The sequence below is a fragment of the Dama dama genome, chromosome 28 (genome assembly GCF_033118175.1).
Source record: "Dama dama isolate Ldn47 chromosome 28, ASM3311817v1, whole genome shotgun sequence".
Classification (NCBI taxonomy): Eukaryota; Metazoa; Chordata; class Mammalia; order Artiodactyla; family Cervidae; genus Dama; species Dama dama.
The window spans coordinates 41643048-41662796 of NC_083708.1; the positions used below are offsets into that span (position 1 = coordinate 41643048).

The 19749-nt window shown below is 39.0% G+C and overlaps 1 protein-coding gene across 1 annotated transcript in view; it reads left to right on the forward strand.

Moving 5' to 3' along the window:
• The window catches only part of PDSS2 (decaprenyl diphosphate synthase subunit 2), a 276653-nt gene that overhangs the window by 173735 nt on the left and 83169 nt on the right, over positions 1 to 19749 (forward strand). Inside the window, exon 4 of the mRNA XM_061131753.1 lies at positions 11200 to 11274. Coding sequence (XP_060987736.1) covers positions 11200 to 11274 — 75 coding nt within the window. The remainder of the gene's footprint in view (positions 1 to 11199; positions 11275 to 19749) is intronic.

Consider the following 19749-nt stretch of genomic DNA (forward strand, 5'->3'; position numbering starts at 1 on the left):
AGCAATTGAACAGAGTGGTAATTGTGCAAATTTATTTTGAAATAGTTAAGATTTATACAGTGAATTCACACATTAGAATAGTATTGATAATTCAACAAAAATTTTTATGTTTGTGTGCTAAGCATTAGAGACGGAGATATCAGTTTAAAAGTCAATTGTGTATCTTTATAAATTAGAGAATTTCTACCCCAAGGGTATTCATTATTTGATTCAAGGGAACAATGCAGCTAGTCTCAATTCTCTACTACCTAATTTTTTTTAAAGGAGGGAAAAATGGATTGTCTTTATTTTCTAGAATGCAGTATTAGTAGGGCCCATTATTTTTAGAATTTCATTAAATCACAGATTTTGAAGAACTGTGAAGGTATTTGGAAGAAATACAATTACAGTTTTAGACAAGATGCATGGATTTTTAACACATATGAGCCATGCTTTTATTTCTGTGACTGCCTTTGAAGTGCAGACCTTGGGATGTCTCTAAATTACAAACATCTGCCTTTCAGTATGGCCCAGTTTGAACAGGAACTGATTGTGCTGAAAGGTGAATTGTGTTACCCAATAGGACATGGTATCCCTGGAATTTGCAAGGTGTATATGTGAATCCCAGAAAAATGCTGAAGTTTTTAACTCTTTGGCCGAATGTGGTCTAAGCCAATTTGTTTTCATGAATCTAATACAATTACAGCTAATAGTCAACATCAGTAATATAAACCAACAAGACTGAGATGTACCCTAACAGAATATACCCTATAGTACCCAAGAATGATTTTGTTTTATCCTGCCTTTGTTTACACTCAGTTGATTTACTTGTTTTTGGTATAAAGTGATAAAGAAATTAACACCTTTACAAATATGTTTCAGAATAGCAATGTTTAAGCTGTATGTCAGAAATTTGGGGATTTTGCAATTAACATGGCTAACCAAGGGGCTGCCCTGGTGGCTCAGTGGTGAAGACTCTTCCTGCCAACGCAGGAGACGTGGGCTCAGTCCCTGATCCGGGGAGATCCCACACGCTGCGGAACAGCTAAGCCTGTGTGCCGCAGCTGTTGGACCTGTGCTGCAGTGCCCCGGAGCCGCAACTACTGAAGCCTGCGCGTCCTAGAGCCCGTGCGCCACAGCAAGAAAAGCCACTGCAACGAGAAATTTGCACCACGATGAAGAGTGGCCCCCACTCACTGCAACGAGAAATCTGTGCACCACGATGAACAGTAGCCCCCACTCACTGCAACGAGAAATCTGTGCACCACGATGAACAGTAGCCCCCACTCACTGCAACGAGAAATCTGCACCACGATGAAGAGTGGCCCCCACTCACTGCAACGAGAAATCTGCACCACGATGAAGAGTGGCCCCCACTCACTGCAACGAGAAATCTGCACCACGATGAAGAGTGGCCCCCACTCACTGCAACGAGAAATCTGCACCACGATGAAGAGTGGCCCCCACTCACTGCAACGAGAAATCTGTGCACCACGATGAAGAGTGGCCCCCACTCACTGCAACGAGAAATCTGCACCACGATGAAGAGTGGCCCCCACTCACTGCAACGAGAAATCTGCACCACGATGAAGAGTGGCCCCCACTCACTGCAACGAGAAATCTGTGCACCACGATGAAGAGTGGCCCCCACTCACTGCAACGAGAAATCTGCACCACGATGAAGAGTGGCCCCCACTCACTGCAGCTAGAAATCTGTGCACCACGATGAAGAGTGGCCCCCACTCACTGCAACGAGAAATCTGTGCACCACGATGAAGAGTGGCCCCCACTCACTGCAACGAGAAATCTGTGCACCACGATGAAGAGTGGCCCCCACTCACTGCAACGAGAAATCTGTGCACCACGATGAAGAGTAGCCCCCACTCACTGCAACGAGAAATCTGCACCACGATGAAGAGTGGCCCCCACTCACTGCAGCTAGAAATCTGTGCACCACGATGAAGAGTAGCCCCCACTCACTGCAACGAGAAATCTGTACCACGATGAAGAGTGGCCCCCACTCACTGCAACGAGAAATCTGTGCACCACGATGAAGAGTGGCCCCCACTCACTGCAGCTAGAAATCTGTGCACCACGATGAAGAGTGGCCCCCACTCACTGCAACGAGAAATCTGCACCACGATGAAGAGTGGCCCCCACTCACTGCAGCTAGAAATCTGTGCACCACGATGAAGAGTGGCCCCCACTCACTGCAACGAGAAATCTGTGCACCACGATGAAGAGTGGCCCCCACTCACTGCAGCTAGAAATCTGTGCACCACGATGAAGAGTGGCCCCCACTCACTGCAACGAGAAATCTGTGCACCACGATGAAGAGTGGCCCCCACTCACTGCAGCTAGAAATCTGTGCACCACGATGAAGAGTGGCCCCCACTCACTGCAGCTAGAAATCTGTGCACCACGATGAAGAGTGGCCCCCACTCACTGCAGCTAGAAATCTGTGCACCACGATGAAGAGTGGCCCCCACTCACTGCAGCTAGAAATCTGTGCACCACGATGAAGAGTGGCCCCCACTCACTGCAACGAGAAATCTGCACCACGATGAAGAGTGGCCCCCACTCACTGCAGCTAGAAATCTGTGCACCACGATGAAGAGTGGCCCCCACTCACTGCAACGAGAAATCTGCACCACGATGAAGAGTGGCCCCCACTCACTGCAGCTAGAGAAAAGCCCATGCAGCAAAGAAAACCCAGCACAGCCAAAAATAATTAATAGTAAGTTAAAAAATTTTTAAAGATGGCTAAGGTATTAGCTATACATGACATTTATCAGTGTGATATAATGGTTCAAGCCACATATCAAAGTATGAGTCATATATGACAAGCCATGAGCTGTGCATGACATATCAGCATGATGTGAGATGATGGTTCAAACCACAGGTCACATCCTGTTTATTGGTGGGTGGTGAAATCGATTTAGTAAGTCACTATTTTTTTTTTTTTTTTAGTAAGTCACTATTAACACCTTTTTTAATGAAATACAAAAGAAAATAGGAATAATGAAACCTTTGTTTTATAAAACTTTTCATTCATTTTTATACATACACATGTATGCATGTACTGTGTCATGATGTAAAATACAGTTCTTAGTCTGGGTTACCATTTAAAAATTTTGAAACCCAGTACTACTGGGCAGTGTCCTAGCCAGCAGCATCCTTTCAGTTGCATGAAATACTCTATTATGATTCTGGTGTTGTGAAGATTCACACTGTGAACTTCTCAAAAGTGGAATTAACTTTTCAGTAAAATCATACTTGGAAAACATCACTTAACATCACTGAGAGGGACCTCAAATGAAGAAGCAGTGAAAGTGTAGGTTATTGGCCACATAGGGAAAAGTGTGCAGATCACTGAAATGGCAGACATTATTTTCTTCAGAGAAAGTCCAGTCATGACAAGGTTTGTTGTTGTTGTTGTTGTTAGTCGCTCAGTCGTGTCTGAATCTTTGCGACCACATGGGGCTGCCGCACACCAGGCTTCCCTGTCCGCACTATCTTCTGGAGTTTGCTCAAACTCATGTCCATTGAGTTGATGATGCTCTCCAACCATCCCATCCTCTATCACCCCCTTCTCTTCCTGCCCTCAGTCTTTCTTGGCATCAGAGTCTTTTCTAATGAATCGACTCTTTGCAATAGGTGGACAAAGTATTGGAGCTTCAGCTTCAGCATCAGTCCTTCCAATGAATATTCAAAAGCATCTCCTTTTTCGTTATCTCTTCTGAAAAGTTTGATCTTGATGTCAGCATTTTAAATTACCCGCCAGTTTTTCAGGAACCTAATTATTGTTTAAATAAATGATATTTGTCACTGCTCAGTGACAAACACAGCCAGTCATACACCCTCATGCAAAAAGTAAACAACTTTTGGATTACTTTTGTATTGCTAATAAAAGAAATCCACATTTTTGGCTAATTGGCTATAACTTCCAATTGCACGGGCCTCGCTGGTGGCTCAGACAGTAAGGAAACTGCCTGCGATGCCGGAGACCTGGGTTCAATCCCTGGGTCAGGAAGATCCCCTGGAGAAGGGAATGGCAACCCACTCCAGTATTCTTGCCTAGAAAATCCCATGGACAGAGGAGCCTGGTGGGCTACAGTCCATGGGGTCACAAAGAGTCGGACACAACTGAGTGACTAACACACATAGAGTTGCACATTATAATTGACATTCCTTACAAATGTGCACAGTTTAGGTGCACATTTAGGTATTTCTGATCTTGGGGCTTACTGCTGATACAGTTACCTCTTACCTAGATAAGCAAACTGAGCCCTTAAGAAGTAATTAGCCTCCAACTAATAAAAATAAATGAAAGAAAAAAGAGAAGTGATGCACTGGCCCAAGGTCATGCAGCTCATCTGTGTATTATCCTTCTAGGTGATCAAAGACAAATAAATGGCCTTTATCTCTGTATGGCTATCACCTCTCTCATTAATACAGTGCCAGGTATATAGTAGGCTATCAACATATGTTTTTGAAATGAGTGCACTAGCCAATGTAATATTAAATTTCAAACTTTACATGCAAGCCGTTTTCCTGAACCTGTGGACTATTTGTTTTATCAGCTGTGATTTTATACTTTTCTGTAGTTCACTGAATTTTCATGAACCCTTTTGACAAATGTTACCAGTAGTTAGAGTTTATAAACCAATGTATCAGCTGTTCTAAATTAAAAATTAAGATTATCAATTTGCTTAGTTTTTGCTGCACCTGTCCTACTGGTAGTGCCATTTCTCTCTCTGCTCTTCCCCCTTAGCCAGAAAGAACTTCCAGCTCACTCGAACAGATTGCCATCCCTCCCACAAATAAGCACGGCCTTACACATTTGGCAGCATTGAAAAGACTCCCTTCAAAAAGCCGAGTTAGAAGCGTCTTCCAGAACTCCTGTGAGTTAGTGGTGTGTTTGCTGCAACAGACTTTTATCATTGTCTTCATTAAAGCTGGTCCTTGTCTGGTAGGAAGGAGTGGAGAGAGCCATTCTCTCGTAGACTTCATCAGTGGCTTATTAAAGCCGCTCATTTATACTAATCAGCATACAGATTAGGGCTCATCTGGGTGGTTTGTGCCCAGGTGGTGAGTGAGCAGATTCACCCTTTCTTTGGCCAGTGCTGCTGCTCCCCATGTTCTTCAGAGATTGCTTCTCCACTGAGGCTGCCAGCCTGGAAGCTCTGGCCGGGTACTGAGGACTGAATCCACCTGGAACCAGATAGTTTGTTTACACCCAGTTTGTAAATGATGAAGTGCTTTACAAATGTTAGATATTACTGGCCTCTATGGGAGAGCGTTCATCCTTTACCAGTCCTCCTGTACCTTACCTTGGTGATATAAGTAAATCTCCATCTTTAAAAGCATCTCTCAAATAGTTTGTGCTCCATTTGAATGAAGAGGAATGGAAGTGTGAAGCGAATGGCTCTGATTACCATTAGCAGGCTATTTGGCATCCTTTACCTATAAAAATATTTTTCTGTAAAATGTTTTCACTGACAATATAATTTCTGTGGCTTAAAAAAAAAATTCTTGATGATAACCCTTCAAATGCCAAAGCTCTTTGAAAAGGACATATTTACACCGAGTCCATCTTTTGTTCCTCCCAAGATGTATATGAGAATTAATTCTCCCTCAAGGGTGTTTTACCTTTGCTCCCGCTTCATGCTTTGCTATTTGTTCCAGGGGGCTGGGGGAGGAGTGCAATAAATTTGTGCATAATTAATGCCATGAGCACGGCAGATGCATGCACACACATGACTGTTTCCTTTGCTAGCAGCTGTTAAGAGTACTAAAGGCCGAGGGGCTGTGTGTTCATTTGCTTCCCAGATAGCATGATGGATCATATGTTGTCCTGTCATTCCACACTGTAGTAAAAAAATAATCATTAAAACAACCTTCCCAGTGCAAGTTTTTGAAAGATTATAAAATCTTTATAAAGATTATAAATAGATTATAAGACTATTATAAATAGTCTCCACAGTTTTAATATACCAAGCAGATTAAGTACATAGTGACCTTTTTAAAGTGAATTAAAATACAATTATACCACCTTCTTACATCAACTCAGATAGCTTATGATGGCTTAAGTTTCATTTGAGCCACATCAGTTTATAATTAACATTTTTCTAAAGATTTGGTTGCATTTTACTTTAAATTTAGGATAGGTGCTCCTTTGCTTAAACCAAAGTGGTCTGGTTTACTAGTGAAACATCTACAATTCTGTTGAGCCTGTTCCATCTGTCAAATGCTAACTGACAGTACTCCTGAATCACATTTATTGAGAAGGGCACAAGTTGTCTGCACAGAATGCTTATCACCAGTTACTGATCTTATTTTTGCTAATACAGGGACTTTCAGTTGCTATATTCCATAAATCAGTGTGTGGACACAGCTTAGCTTGAAACCTTTCTGAGGCTAAAACAGGATATGCCTCCTCCTGTCCCTCTGCCTTAGAAGTAGGTTTTCTGTTGTATCTGATTATAAAAGCGAATATATAAAGGGGGGAGAATATGTAATTCACTATATAGTAAGTGATTATAAATTTAAGCAAACTGGAAAAGTTGAAAAAATTTTAATTAAAAACATCTAGAATCTTACCACTTACAGATTGTATTATTATTAATATTTTGTTGTATCAGACTTTTCTCAGCATACATAAATATTGATTGAGCTGAGTTTTTTTAAAAAGAATACCTGTCATGTTATTCTGTTTTGTAACCAGCTTTTCTTTTTCTTTTCCTTAAGAATATGTTGCTGACATCTTTGTATAGCAGTGAGTGAGGATGTTTTTTGGTCATTACCACCTCCTACTTCTCTCAATTTCTAATTTTTAAGATGACAATTTTATTACAGCTCAGGGCATAATAATCACAACACTTTAGTTTTTCAGTTGAAAAAATTGTTGAATTGTGGTTACCCTCGCCAAAAGATAAAGAATGAAGCAATTACATATTCCCCTGCAACTGGTAAAATTTGTCCTGTGAATTAACCATTTAACAAAGCCGTTCCAAAGATCAGTTATATCAGATCTGTAATTGTGCTAAGGTTCAGCTGCATGTAAAAAATACCTAATCTTTAATCTTCGGTGAGAGAATAGTGATTAAAATGGGAAAAGGTCAACATTTTGCTTGAGAACAGCAATTTGATGTCCACTTCATTTCCTATGCAGCCTTCTCCCTGGTAGCCAAAAGCAAGGTGGCAGGAGAAACCCGCTCATAACACTGACATTGTGAGTGGTTCCGACTTCTGGCTCACTGAAATCTAAGGTGTTACTTAGAAGATGGGGAGATAGTGTATGACATTGCTGTAGAGTCAGACTTAAACACATGACACAGATCATTTTTGTGCAAAAAGCATTTTTGCATCTGCCTGTACAGGTAAGCTATTCTGCTATTCTCACAACCTCTAGAAATGTAGAAATGAAGAAACATGTTTCCTATTTGATTACTCTGTAGGCAGTAATAAACTCTCTAAAGTTTATTATAAAGTAAACTTTATAATATTGATAATGACAGTCATATAATCTGAAATAATGATTCAAAAAACTGTAAGTCAGTGTTACAGAGACCTCTGATTTTGGTTAAAGTAGGCTTCATGTGTTCAGTTGTTGAGTTAAAACCCACTTTCTTCCCAAATATCTGGACACATTTTAATCTTGGTTTCCATGCTGTGCCTTTCATCTGTCTAAGACTTATATTGTACACTCCCTGAGACTATGTTCCAGATTCTCTTCAAAGTGCTCTACATACTCATTAGAGAAGGAAGGAAGCAATATGGTCAATTATGCCATTAATGTTTTTTTGCAACTTTGCACTTAAACCTGTTATTGTTCTGAATTCAATATATATGAGTTATTTCCAAGTATTAGAGCCCTTCAAGACCCAGAATTTAGCAATGTGACCTTTAATTGACCCAACCAGGACTTCTTTGCCAGTTGGTGGAGTGGGCTGCCAGTCATTATAGTTTAAAAAGTGGAAATGACATAAAGTGATTTAAAAAATAGAAACAGTTTCATTATAATTTCAGATATTAGAACCAAGAGGGATTGGGTACAAAGTTTCACAAAGAAAGTGATCATTAAAGTTTAGTTGGGGGGAAAGGTCCATGTGAAGAGAACAGATTAAAAATAATATCATGAGCAAAGATGTCTCATCAGTTTACCAAAAAAAGCAGTTTTCAAATTAATTTCTTCATTATAAATACTAAGATTTGCATTTCTAAACTCAGGATTTTAAAACTGGAAGAAACTTCAAGGAATTATGTTTTGCAACCCCCGCCCCCGCCCCCCGTTTAATAGTTGAGGAAAACCAAGATTCAGAGAAATAATTGATTTGCCCCAAATCTCACAGTGAAATTGGTAGTTAACGCCTTGGAGTAAAATTTAGATCTTCTCCCTTGTAGTGTTTTGCTTTATTTCATTACAGCTCTCTAATCTGTTGAGCTTCTGAGGGTGGCTAACTTCAGGGCTCTTTTTAGCCTATCTTTTTCTAATAGAAAGTATTTGCTTGCCCCCCCACACCACCCTGCCCCAGGGCTTGGGACAGAAGTCCTTGAATCCTTCTCAGGGTCACCTCTATCTAAAGCACCAAAGTGTGGCAGTTAGGCTGTAGGTTCTTCTCTGGCTATCATTATCCTTGCTACTGTAAATTTTAGATAGGTTGCCTAAACAAATCATTTCTCAAGAATCTGAGGCAGGAGTCGGGGGTGGAGGGGAGAGCTCATTAAGCAAGTGCCTTTTAAAAAAATTATTTACTTATGGCTGTGCTGTGTCTTTGCTGCTACATGGTCAGTGGCTTCTCTTGTTGCAGAGCATGGGCTTCAGTAGTTGTGGCTCCTGTGTTGGAGCCTAGGCTCAGTAGTTGTGGCACATGGGCTTAGTTGCTGCATGGCATGTGGCATCTTCCCAGATCAGGGATTGAACCCATGTCTCCTGTATTGGCAGGTGGATTCTTTACCACTGAGCCATCAGAGAAGCCCAGGAGGTGCCTTCTTATATTTAAGTACAGTAAACATCTAAACAGGTGAATGCCTATAGTAGTAAGACATGTAATGAACAAAAAAGATCGGATCATTAAATGTTCTAATTAACATATATACGGGCTGATAGCCCTATCATCTTCCTAGAAATAGTTGTGATTCTAAAGGAGAATGGTACACATCTCTTTTGGGTATAATTTTAAAAGTAAACGTTTCAAGCAGTGGAAAGATACTTAAGCGTGTGCTGGTTAAGTCATTTTTGTCTGGGACACAAGCAGCTCCCTTAGGCTATCCTGCTTTCTGTACTCTCCTACCTTCCTGGACTTGTTAACCCAAGCAAGTCCAAAGTTTTTTCTTTGATGGCTGTTGTTGGCAATGGAGATATTATATTCTGCTTAAGCAAGGAAGGTCATTTGGAAGTACAGGTCACTTATAAATTATAAATTTGTAAATACAGGTATATTTGCTAATTGCATTAACAGAAAAAGAATCAGAAAATAAATTGTTTTTGTTGCTTCTTCCTGGTCTGGAATTTCAGAAAGTAAGGGAACATAACTCTGGTTATCCAAAACCAGGTCCACTGTTAAAATTAGTGTTGGAGTTTCTTTTTGTAAATCCCTCTTCACTTTACCAGTGTTGATCTCAGACCTCAAACTGTTTCAAAACCATAACATTTCTTAGTGACTGATTGATCTGTATTATATGTCCAGCCATCAGAGGGACCTTGGGATGTTGCTTGTGTAAACTGTAATCCAATCTGATGCTGTGCATTTAGTTACAGTCTTTCATAGACCTATTGGCGATACTCTATCCTCCTGGATTTGAGAGCAGAGCTTATCTGATACCTTCAGGGGGAAAAAAATCCATTCATTTTTCTCTTTTCCCCACTTAAATAACTCAACACATCTGGTAACACTGTAGGATCATTGTCCTTGTAGTTCCTCTGCAGCTTATATTGCTACAATATTTCTTAAGTATTTGGTTACCTAAGGGCAATGCAATTAAAAAAAAAAAGACTTTGTATAGGTCTTACAAATTAACCCATCTGCAGAGCTAGAAAAAAATATCCCTTTAATCAGCAAAATTTCCGTATCAGCAGCCTTGTGTGTGTTAAGCAGGATGAATGTAAATATAAATTTGGAGATAAATGCTTATGTGTTAAAATTTTAAAGCATACCTTTCTATAAACTAATGTCATTTACCTCTAAGAAAATGTTTATTAAATCCAAGGTACCTGAGGTTGAAGTATCTTGTTGTTTGAGTCTGTATCCTTTGGCTTAATAATGTCTTCAATTACAAGAATGATAAAAGCTGAAACAAAATCCTTTAATTCAATCAGAACTGAGCTAAATTTTAGGAAGCCAAGAGTGGGAATTTGATATAAGACTGCATAACATAGAGAGCTAAAAATACAAGATAATAAGACTTGGTAAGAAACAGATAGGGTTGCCTTGAGAATTGTTGTTTGAAATGGCTGCATTGAACGTTATAATAAATACCACTATTTTATCCTCTTGAACTATGATGGTTTATGCAAACAACTCTAAATTGTAGAGTAGTTCCAAGGAGACCATTCACTGTTTTCTGCTTGTTTTACATTCTGGAACAAGTTCAAAGCTTTTGATTTTGTTTGATTTTTTTAATAGTCTAAGCCTTGAAAATAATACAGGTTAGATGAATACAATTTTACTATTACAGTTCTATTAACATTTTCAGTGTTGTAGTACATTTGACCCAAGGGCCCTATACCAAATATATCCACAGTACATTTTTAGTGCAACAGAATGAACACATTAGAAAGGTTAACTGTTCTTTTGCTTTTCTTTCTGTGTTAAGTATGAAAATTGGCATTGTGATGGCTCCCAGAATGGGGATATTGAAAAAGTATCCACCTGACAGAAACAAACATTCGGAAAATAAATTGGGTTAAGATTTTATTCATTATCTGAAATTTAAACTTATGTTCAATATGGCTATTACTGGATTTTCACATATATTCGTTAAATGCTATGCTTGTAAGATTTTTTTTGTTTAAATTATGACTGGAAAAATTGGATCACAGCTCTAATATCCAGGTGGACAATGCCATTTGCCAGGATTTTTGTGCATAACCCCCCCCCCTTTTTTTTTTCTATCAAACACAATATTCCCTTGCAACTGAGCCTCCTGAGGCAGTTTGAGGTAAAAATGGGGATACATTTTTTAAATTCTTCTGATTTTATTTTTCTTGTTTTTTAGGTTGTGGAACTTATAGCAAGTGCTCTTATGGATTTGGTACAAGGAGTATACTATGAAAATTCTACTTTAGCAAAGGTAAGGATTTGGTACTCATTATAAAATGTTAGATTAAAAATCCTCATGGCAGAACTAGAATTGAGCGAAAATGTCATTCTTGTTTTGTGTTTAGATTAGTGTTTTGGCTACAAATTCATGGCCATACGCTTAGTACATAGCAGATTTAGCCAATTAAAACAACCTCTTATCCTCTGGCTGGATTCACAGTCTGCTCCGTCTGCAGCAGCCCAGTAGGCACCAGGATGCTTCTGGCTGGCAGGTAGCACTGTCAATAAGGAAGACAGGCTGGAGAAGCAGCTCATGCCTCATGGTGAGGTGGCTGGACCCAGCCTTTCCTCAGGAGAAGAGGCTTTCCATGTCCCAAAAGTGTGGATGTGATCCCAAGAAGGTGACTGTTGGGGGCATAAGGGAGGAATGTCTTTTATATCCAAGATCTAGAATTTACTGCGCTATTAGATTCTCTATGATAAGATGTAGAGTGATTGCACAGTTGGATTATTTTGATTAATTTTATAGATCAAGAATTAAGGTTTTTTGACTCATTTAGCAGGACATCTCAAAAAGGGTTATGTTTTATTTCCTTAAAATGCAGTTATTTCATTTCAGCAGGATATTGAATGTGAAGCAATTGCTTCATTGACCACCACCATCATTTAACATGTCATATGCTATTATAAGGGACTCCTTTATTAGTGTTTCATTATTCTAACTTCTTTAGCTTTCTGCATTAGCAAGGTTCCACTCACTGCAAATTAGAAAAAATATGCATGTATGCACATCTTAAGCTTTTCGACATTTCCATTTGAAAAAAAGATAAATTTTACTGGAAGTGAAACATAGGGCATGAGCAACCTGGATATGAAATTTTAAATTTAATAGTATAACCCAGGGATTCTGGATGGCTCAGAGAGTGGTTAGCGAAATATGAAGAATTGTACCTTGAACATCTGCTAACATTTGGTTCAGGGAACACAGTTCCTGGCAGGCATATCTTAACGTCACCTAAGTAGCATAATGCCATGTGGGGATGGGATATATGACCACTGTAGACCCCATTTGCTGTGTTTTTCAAAAACATGCCATAGTTCTCTGCCACGGCTGAGGGTAAATAGCAGTTTGTAAAGTGGAGGACCTGGTGTGGTTCCACTCATAAAAAGACGCCTCGTATAAAGTGTGATGCAGATGATGGTAGGTAAGCACGTAATGGGCAGCCCTGGTGGCTCCCGCCAGTGCAGGAGACCTGGGTTTGGGCCCTGGGTCGGGAAGATCCCCTGGAGAAGGAAATAGCAACCCACTCTAGCAATCTTGCTTGGGAAATCCCATGGACAGAGGACCCTGGCAGGCTTCAGTCCACTGGGTCGAACAGTGTCCGACACAACTTAGTGACTAAACAACAGCAAGCACGTAACACTATGGTAAGTAATTCGTGAGTGTCTTCCTTGAAGACTTCACAGGAATCCTGCTAGCGGAGACTGCTGCTCTGCCCATTTTATATCAGTGAAAACTGAGGCTTAGAAAAGATTAAGTAATGTGCCCATAGTCATACAACTTGCTAGTTGGTGATTTGAACTTAAGAGCTCAGCTCTTAACCTCTCATCCTGTACCTTAATGAAACCTGATCTGTGAGCATGCCTCTGCCATGCCTGAGATCCCACCACATATGATGATTGCAGTGACCTCTTCTGGCAGTTTTGGAGAAGGAAATGGCAACCCACTCCAGTATTCTTGCCTGGAAAATTCCATAGACAGAGGAGCCTGGTGGGCTGCAGTCCATGGGGTCACAAAGAGTCAGACGTGACTGAGTGCGCATGCATGCTTCTGGCAGTTGAAGAATTGTTTTTCCCCTGGGATATTTCTAAGGTGTTTATTAGGTTGGTGCAAAACTAATTGTGGTTTTAGTATTGTCGAAATTTGCTGTTATTGAATATGTTCTTAAATAAATGTGATTATGTTATATATCGGACTTCTCTGGTGGTTCAGATGGTAAAGAATCTGCCTGCAATGCAGGAGACCTGGGTTCGATTCCTGGGTTGGGAAAAACCCCTGGAGTAGGGAACGGCTACCCACTCCAGTATTCTGGCCTGGAGAATTCCATGAGCTGTATAGGCCATGGGGTCACAGAGAGTCAGACACGACTGAGCAACTTTCACTCACTCACTCTTCTAATACATCATTTTAATGTGCATTTCTTGCTTTATATGTCTTTGCTAATGACTTATTACTTGCTGCTTATTTTATATTTATTTTAGACTGTGGAAATGATGTTAGACAAAAAGCAAATTCTAGCAATTTTCTTATTTGAATTCCAAATAGCTTGGTTGTAAAGCAGCAGAGGTAATTTGCAGCATCAACAGCGCATTTGGTCCAGGAACTGCTAATGAACATACAGTGCATTGGAGGTTCAAGAAGCTTTGCAAAGGGGACACGAGCTTTGAAGATGAGGAGCGCAGTGGCCAGCCTTCAGAAGTTGACAAACACCGAGAGCGGTCACTGAAGCTGATTCCCTTACAACTACACGAGAAGTTGCCAAAGAACTCTGTGTCAGCCATTCTATGGTCATTCGGCATTTGAAGCAAATTGGAAAGGTGAAAAAGCTCCCTAAGTGGGTGGCTCATGAACTGACTGCAAATCAAAAAAATTATTCTTTTGAAGTGTCATCTTTTCTTATTTTACACAACAACGAACCATTTCTTGATCGGATTGTGACATGCAAAGAAAAGTGGATTTTATATGACAACCAGCAACGACCAGCTCAGTGGTTGGACCGAGAAGCTCCAGAGCACCTCCCAAAGCCAGACTTGCACCAAAAAAAAGTTCATGGTCACTATTTGATGTTCTGCTGCCTGTCTGATCCACTACAGCTTTCTGAATCTTGGAGACACCATTACATCTGAGAAGTATGCTCAGCAAATCGATGGGATGCACGAAAAACTGCAACGCCTGCAACTGGCATTGGTCAACAGAATAGGCCCAGTTCTTCTCCACAACAGCACCTGACCGCATATCACACATCCAACACTTCAAAAGTTGAGCAAATTGGACCACAGAGTTTTGCCTCATCTGCCACATTCACCTGCCCTCTCGCCAACCAACTACCACTTCTTCATGTTCTCGACAACTTTTTGCAGGGAAAATGCTTCCACAACCAGAAAGCAGAAATTGCTTTCCAAGAGTTCATCAAATCCCAAAGCACAGATTTTTATACTACAGGAACAAACTTATTTCTTGTTGGCAAAATTGTGTTGATTGTAATGGTTCCTATTTTGATTGATAAAGATGTGTTTGAACCTAGTTATAATGACTCAAAATTCACGGTCCAAAACTGCAGTTACACTTGCACTAACCTAATAGTTCCATATAAGATATTAATGTTTTGTAGTTAAATATCTGTTAAGTTTTAAGTGAAGTGTTACTGTTGATTTTAAGGTTCTTGACTTATTTATTCTTACCGTTTGTCCACTATAGTTGCTACAGTTTATTAATAACTTTGTGAACATTTGTTAAATACTTTCTCTATTTCAGGCAGACCTACTAGCAGCAACAATAATAAATGCTTAGCACTTTATAGTTTGCTTATGCTTTCTACATAACCACCTATGAAAAGGGTATAGAGGAAAAAGCCTAAAATTCAGAGATTACAAATGCCAGGAAAGCATAGTATCTGGAAATGGTTAACGCGTGTTTGACAGTGACATGATCTGAACCCAAGTTTTTTTGACTCCAAGTCCCATATAATCTTTCTTCCTGGGAAAGAGAAGAGAGGTAGCAACAAAGTCTCTGATGAACCACCTGTTAGTGGGCACCAGTTGCTGACTTTGATTATTTAGTAAATTTTACTCAGAAGACTCTAGCAATGCTTTGTTATCTGCCCTCTTTCCCCGCCACCTTCCCAAACACTTCAGAATTTTTGTAAGCAGTTACATTTCTGAATATAGCCAAACCATTTAAAGAGTTCTTTTTTTATAACGGAAACAAAAATGCATAGTTGAACTGAAGCAGTAGAAGTGCTTCTTGATGCCTCCGTTTGCTCTCTAGGACCAATTTAGGTTAACCACATTTCCCTTCTTAACCAGAAAAATTCTGGGTTTTTTACCCTCCTTCTGAGTATGCTTTCCATTGCAGTGGTTCTTCAAAATTTGGTTTTTCTAACTTGGCCCAGGAATCACTTCAGAGGCAGAGAGAGCACTGCCCCACATGGAGTGCCTTCAAGGTTTTCATGTTCTGACATGATTGGGAAGCAGCCACAAGTGGAGGTCATGTGGAAAGTGAGTTGCACAACCTCCTCGCCTGGGGCCAATTCGTACACAAAAGAATTGCTTTGTGATTTAAAATGAGCTGCAAACCATTTCATCTCTCCAGGGATAAGAGGATACAATAGTGGTCTGTTTTCTCCCTCCTTAGTGCTCCTTTCTTAGTGCAGTGAGGAAGAAGCTGGGTAGTATAAAAATAGCTTTCTGTGGAGTAGTATCTCTGTGACTAGAGTAGATGCATTAAAACAAATGGAGGGGAGTTGTAACTAAATATGTTAAAAAATCACCTTCTCTGGAAGTTTGTAGAGTAATTACCTAATCCTCCTTAAAACTATGAAAATTTATGTGACTTATGTTAGTAATGCTTAACAGATTGTATGTAAATTGGGATTCAGTGTTATTTAGAAAATTCATCCTTGTTCTATCCTTTGCAAATAACATTTTTATTTTTGTATTTTTGCTAGTTTGTGAGCCATTTTTTCCTTGCAATAAAAATTAGTCAGTGCTTTTTTTAGTGTTTATATCTTTCTTCCCTTTACCTGTTTTTTTCTTTTCTTGTTAACTAGTTAAACAAAGAAGCACATCAGTTTTAAAAATACACTTTAAATGGTCATTTGCCATGCTAAAAGTTCCCTAGTTAACTTTCTATTCATATTATTCACTATGCATACTAAATATTTTATAGTTTAGCTAAAGTTGCTTTGAATCCATAGGCCATTATATCTAAAATCTTTTTAACACAATTATGTTATTATTATAGCTTAGTTTCTAATTAGAAAAGTAAATACGTGTTCATTAACTAAAAATTGACAGCACAGAAAAAGGTTGAAGAAAATAAAAATTATTTTATATAAGCCATCCCTCAGAAATGAATCATGATTACATTCTAGTGCATTTCTTTCTAGCTTTCATTCTGTATTTCTCCCATTTTTTAAAAATTTCTCCCATTTTTGAGTTATTATTGTATATGTAATTTTTTCATTCTGATTTACTTCCCAGGATAGTCATTTTTGTTACTAAAAGTCTTCAAAATATCTAATGGCTATTTAATATTTCTTCATTCTACTGTACTATAATTTACTGAACCATTCCACAGTTTTTGGACACTTTATTTCCTTTCCTTTTTTTTACTAATGTAAATGATATTATGATGAACATTTTAGTGTATATAACTTTGCTCTATTTCATACTATTTGCTAAAAAAAGTTCTGAAAGTGACATTCTTGAATTAAAAAGTAAGAATATTTTTAATATATCCCTATACTATAGAAAAGGCAGAGAAGGCAATGGCACCCCACTCCAGTACTCTTGCCTGGAAAATCCCATGGACAGAGGAGCCTGGTAGGCTGCAGTCCATGGGGTCGCTAAGAGTCGGACACGACTGAGTGACTTTACTTTCACTTTTCACTTTCATGCATTGGAGAAGGAAATGGCAACCCACTCCAGTGGGTTTAGTGTATATAACTTTGCTGTATTTCATACTATTTGCTAAAAAAAGTTCTGAAAGTGACATTCTTGAATTAAAAAGTAAGAATATTTTTAATATATCCCTATACAGAAAAGGCAGAGAAGGCAATGGCACCCCACTCTAGTACTCTTGCCTGGAGAATCCCAGGGACGGGGGAGCCTGGGAGGCTGCCGTCTATGGGGTCTCACAGAGTCGGACACGACTGAAGTGACTTAGCAGCAGCATGCAGAAAAGGACTACTGTCCTTAAAAAAAAAAACCTGCTTGTAACTTGGATTTTAGAAATGTTTCCCCCATTCTCTAACTGATAAGGGCAGTTCACTGTACCTAAACAGTTTCTGCAAACAATATGGTTTATATTGATCACCTACTTTCCTTCTGGGAGTCTAGAATTTTGGTACATACTGGGCAGAGGATACCTACATCGCCAGCTTCAACCAAAACCCTGAGGACTGAGTCATCAGTGAATATACCTGCTAGACAGCATTTCACGTGTGTTTTCATGTGTGTTAATTCTTGGAGTAATTAATCACATCTTTTGTGACCCCACCAGAAGAGGAAGAATTCTTAACACCTTACACCTGGTTTCCTCCAATGTTCATCTCATGCACCTTTCTCCTTTGCTGCTTTTACTTTGTATCCTTTTGGTGCAATAAACCGTCCCTGTGAGTTCAACTATATGCTGAATCCTGTGTATACGCCTAACAAATCCTCAAACCTGGGAGTGATCTTAGGAACCCCAACACTGCCTTTTTCTTATTTTTTATTGTTTATTTCCCATCCACTCCTGCTCCCTCCTTAGGAATCTAATCAAGGTCCTCTGCAAGGCATGTGTCTTCAGTTTCTATTGCTGTTGAAATGGGAAACGGCAGACTTCTTCCCTATTTTCACAGGTTCTGCTCATGTTAGCTCGACTGCAGCCTCAGGAGTTTGTTGTTTAGTCACTAAATCATGTCCAACTCTTTTGGGACCCCATGGACTGTAGCTTGCCAGGCCCCTCTGTCCATGGGATTTCCCAGACGAGAATACTGGAGTGGGTCACCGATTTCCTTCTCCAGGGGATCTTCCCAACCCAGGGATCAAACTTGCGTCTCCTGAGTTGCAGGCAGATTCTTTACCGTTGAGACACTAGGGAAGCCGAGAGAGGGTTTTAAAGAGAACCAAGTTCTTAACTGATTTTAACACTGTCACTGAAATAGTAAAGATTGATTCTGGTTTTTTTCCTAAACACATTATATTTTTAGTAGATTATTGTTTTATGAGGAATATCATTGTTTTATGAGGAATATCATTGTTTTGTGGGGCAAGATAACTTCCATCCACTTACTTGTTTTATCTTTATGTTTATCTTTTTTTGACTCTTGTGCAACTTTCAAGTAAAACATGGAAATAAGCTATTTCAGTCCACTAGGAAGTTGTACATTATCTCTTATTTGCAAAAACCTTATACCACCATCTGATATATAATAAAGAGATAAACAAGCTAGGTTTTTGCCATTGAAAACCATAACAGGAGGAAAGTGTGAACAAAAATTACATCTGTTTGGGAAAAATAAAAAAATATTAAGATCATGATACAAGCACTTAAGTATCTTTCATATTTACCCACATAGTTAATATCTACAGTGCTTTTCATTTATATGTTGATCCCAATTTCCATGTGGTATTTTTTTTTTTCTTCCTAAAAGTTGTATTTTAACACTACTAATAGTGCAGGCCTGCTGGTGATTAATTCTTTCTTTTGTGTGTCTGAAAAACTCTACTTCAGCACTGCTTTTGAAAGATATGTTCACTGGATATAGAATTCAAGATTGATAATTTTTTTCTTTCAGTGTTTTAAAGGTATTGCTTTATTATCTTTTCACTTACATTGTTACCAAAGCTGCTGTTATCTTTGTTCTTCTGTACATAACATGTGTAAATTTCTCTGGCTGTTTTTCTGATTTTCTTTTTACCACTGGTTTTGAGCAATTGGATTATGATGCCTTGTGTCATTTTTCTTTTTATTCTCATGTTTCTTTTGTCTGTGGTCCTTTGAGCTTCTTGGTTCTGGTGACTTTATTTTTTCTAATAAAATTTTGAAAATTTTTGTTCGTTTTATCTTAAAATATTTTTTGATCTTTCCTTCTTTCTCTTTTATCATAGGGATTCCAGCTACATGAGTAATAGACTGCTTGAAGTTATCACAGAGTCCACTATGCTGTATTCTTTTTTTTGTTCCCCTGTAATTTTCTTTTAGTGTTTCATTTTAGATAATTTCTGTTGGTATGCATTCAAGTTCACCAGTTTATATCTTCCATGCTTCAGCTTAACATACTTAGTATTTGTTGTAGCTCCCAGACCACATGGAAAATATTTTACTATCCCTATCTACTAATTCTATCATCTGTGTCATTTCTAAGTTGATTTCAGTTGACTTATTTTACTCCTCATTATGTGTTGCTATTTTCCTGCCCATTTGTTTTTTCTTGCATGCTTGGTTATTTTTGATTGGCTGCCAGACACTGTGAATTTTATTGTGTTTGATGCTAGACATTTTTGTGTCTCTATGAATATTCCTGAACTTTCTTCTGGAATGCAGTTAAGTTACTGGAAACAGGTTGATACTTTCAGGTCCTACCTTTAAGCTTTTAGGGGATCAGAGTAACATTTAGTCTAATATTTTTCCCACTGCTAAGGCAAACCCTTCAGAATACCCTACTGATACCCTGTGAATTGTTTTCCCACTCCGGCTGATGGGAGCAGGAGCTATTCCCAGCCCTATAAATTGTTCACC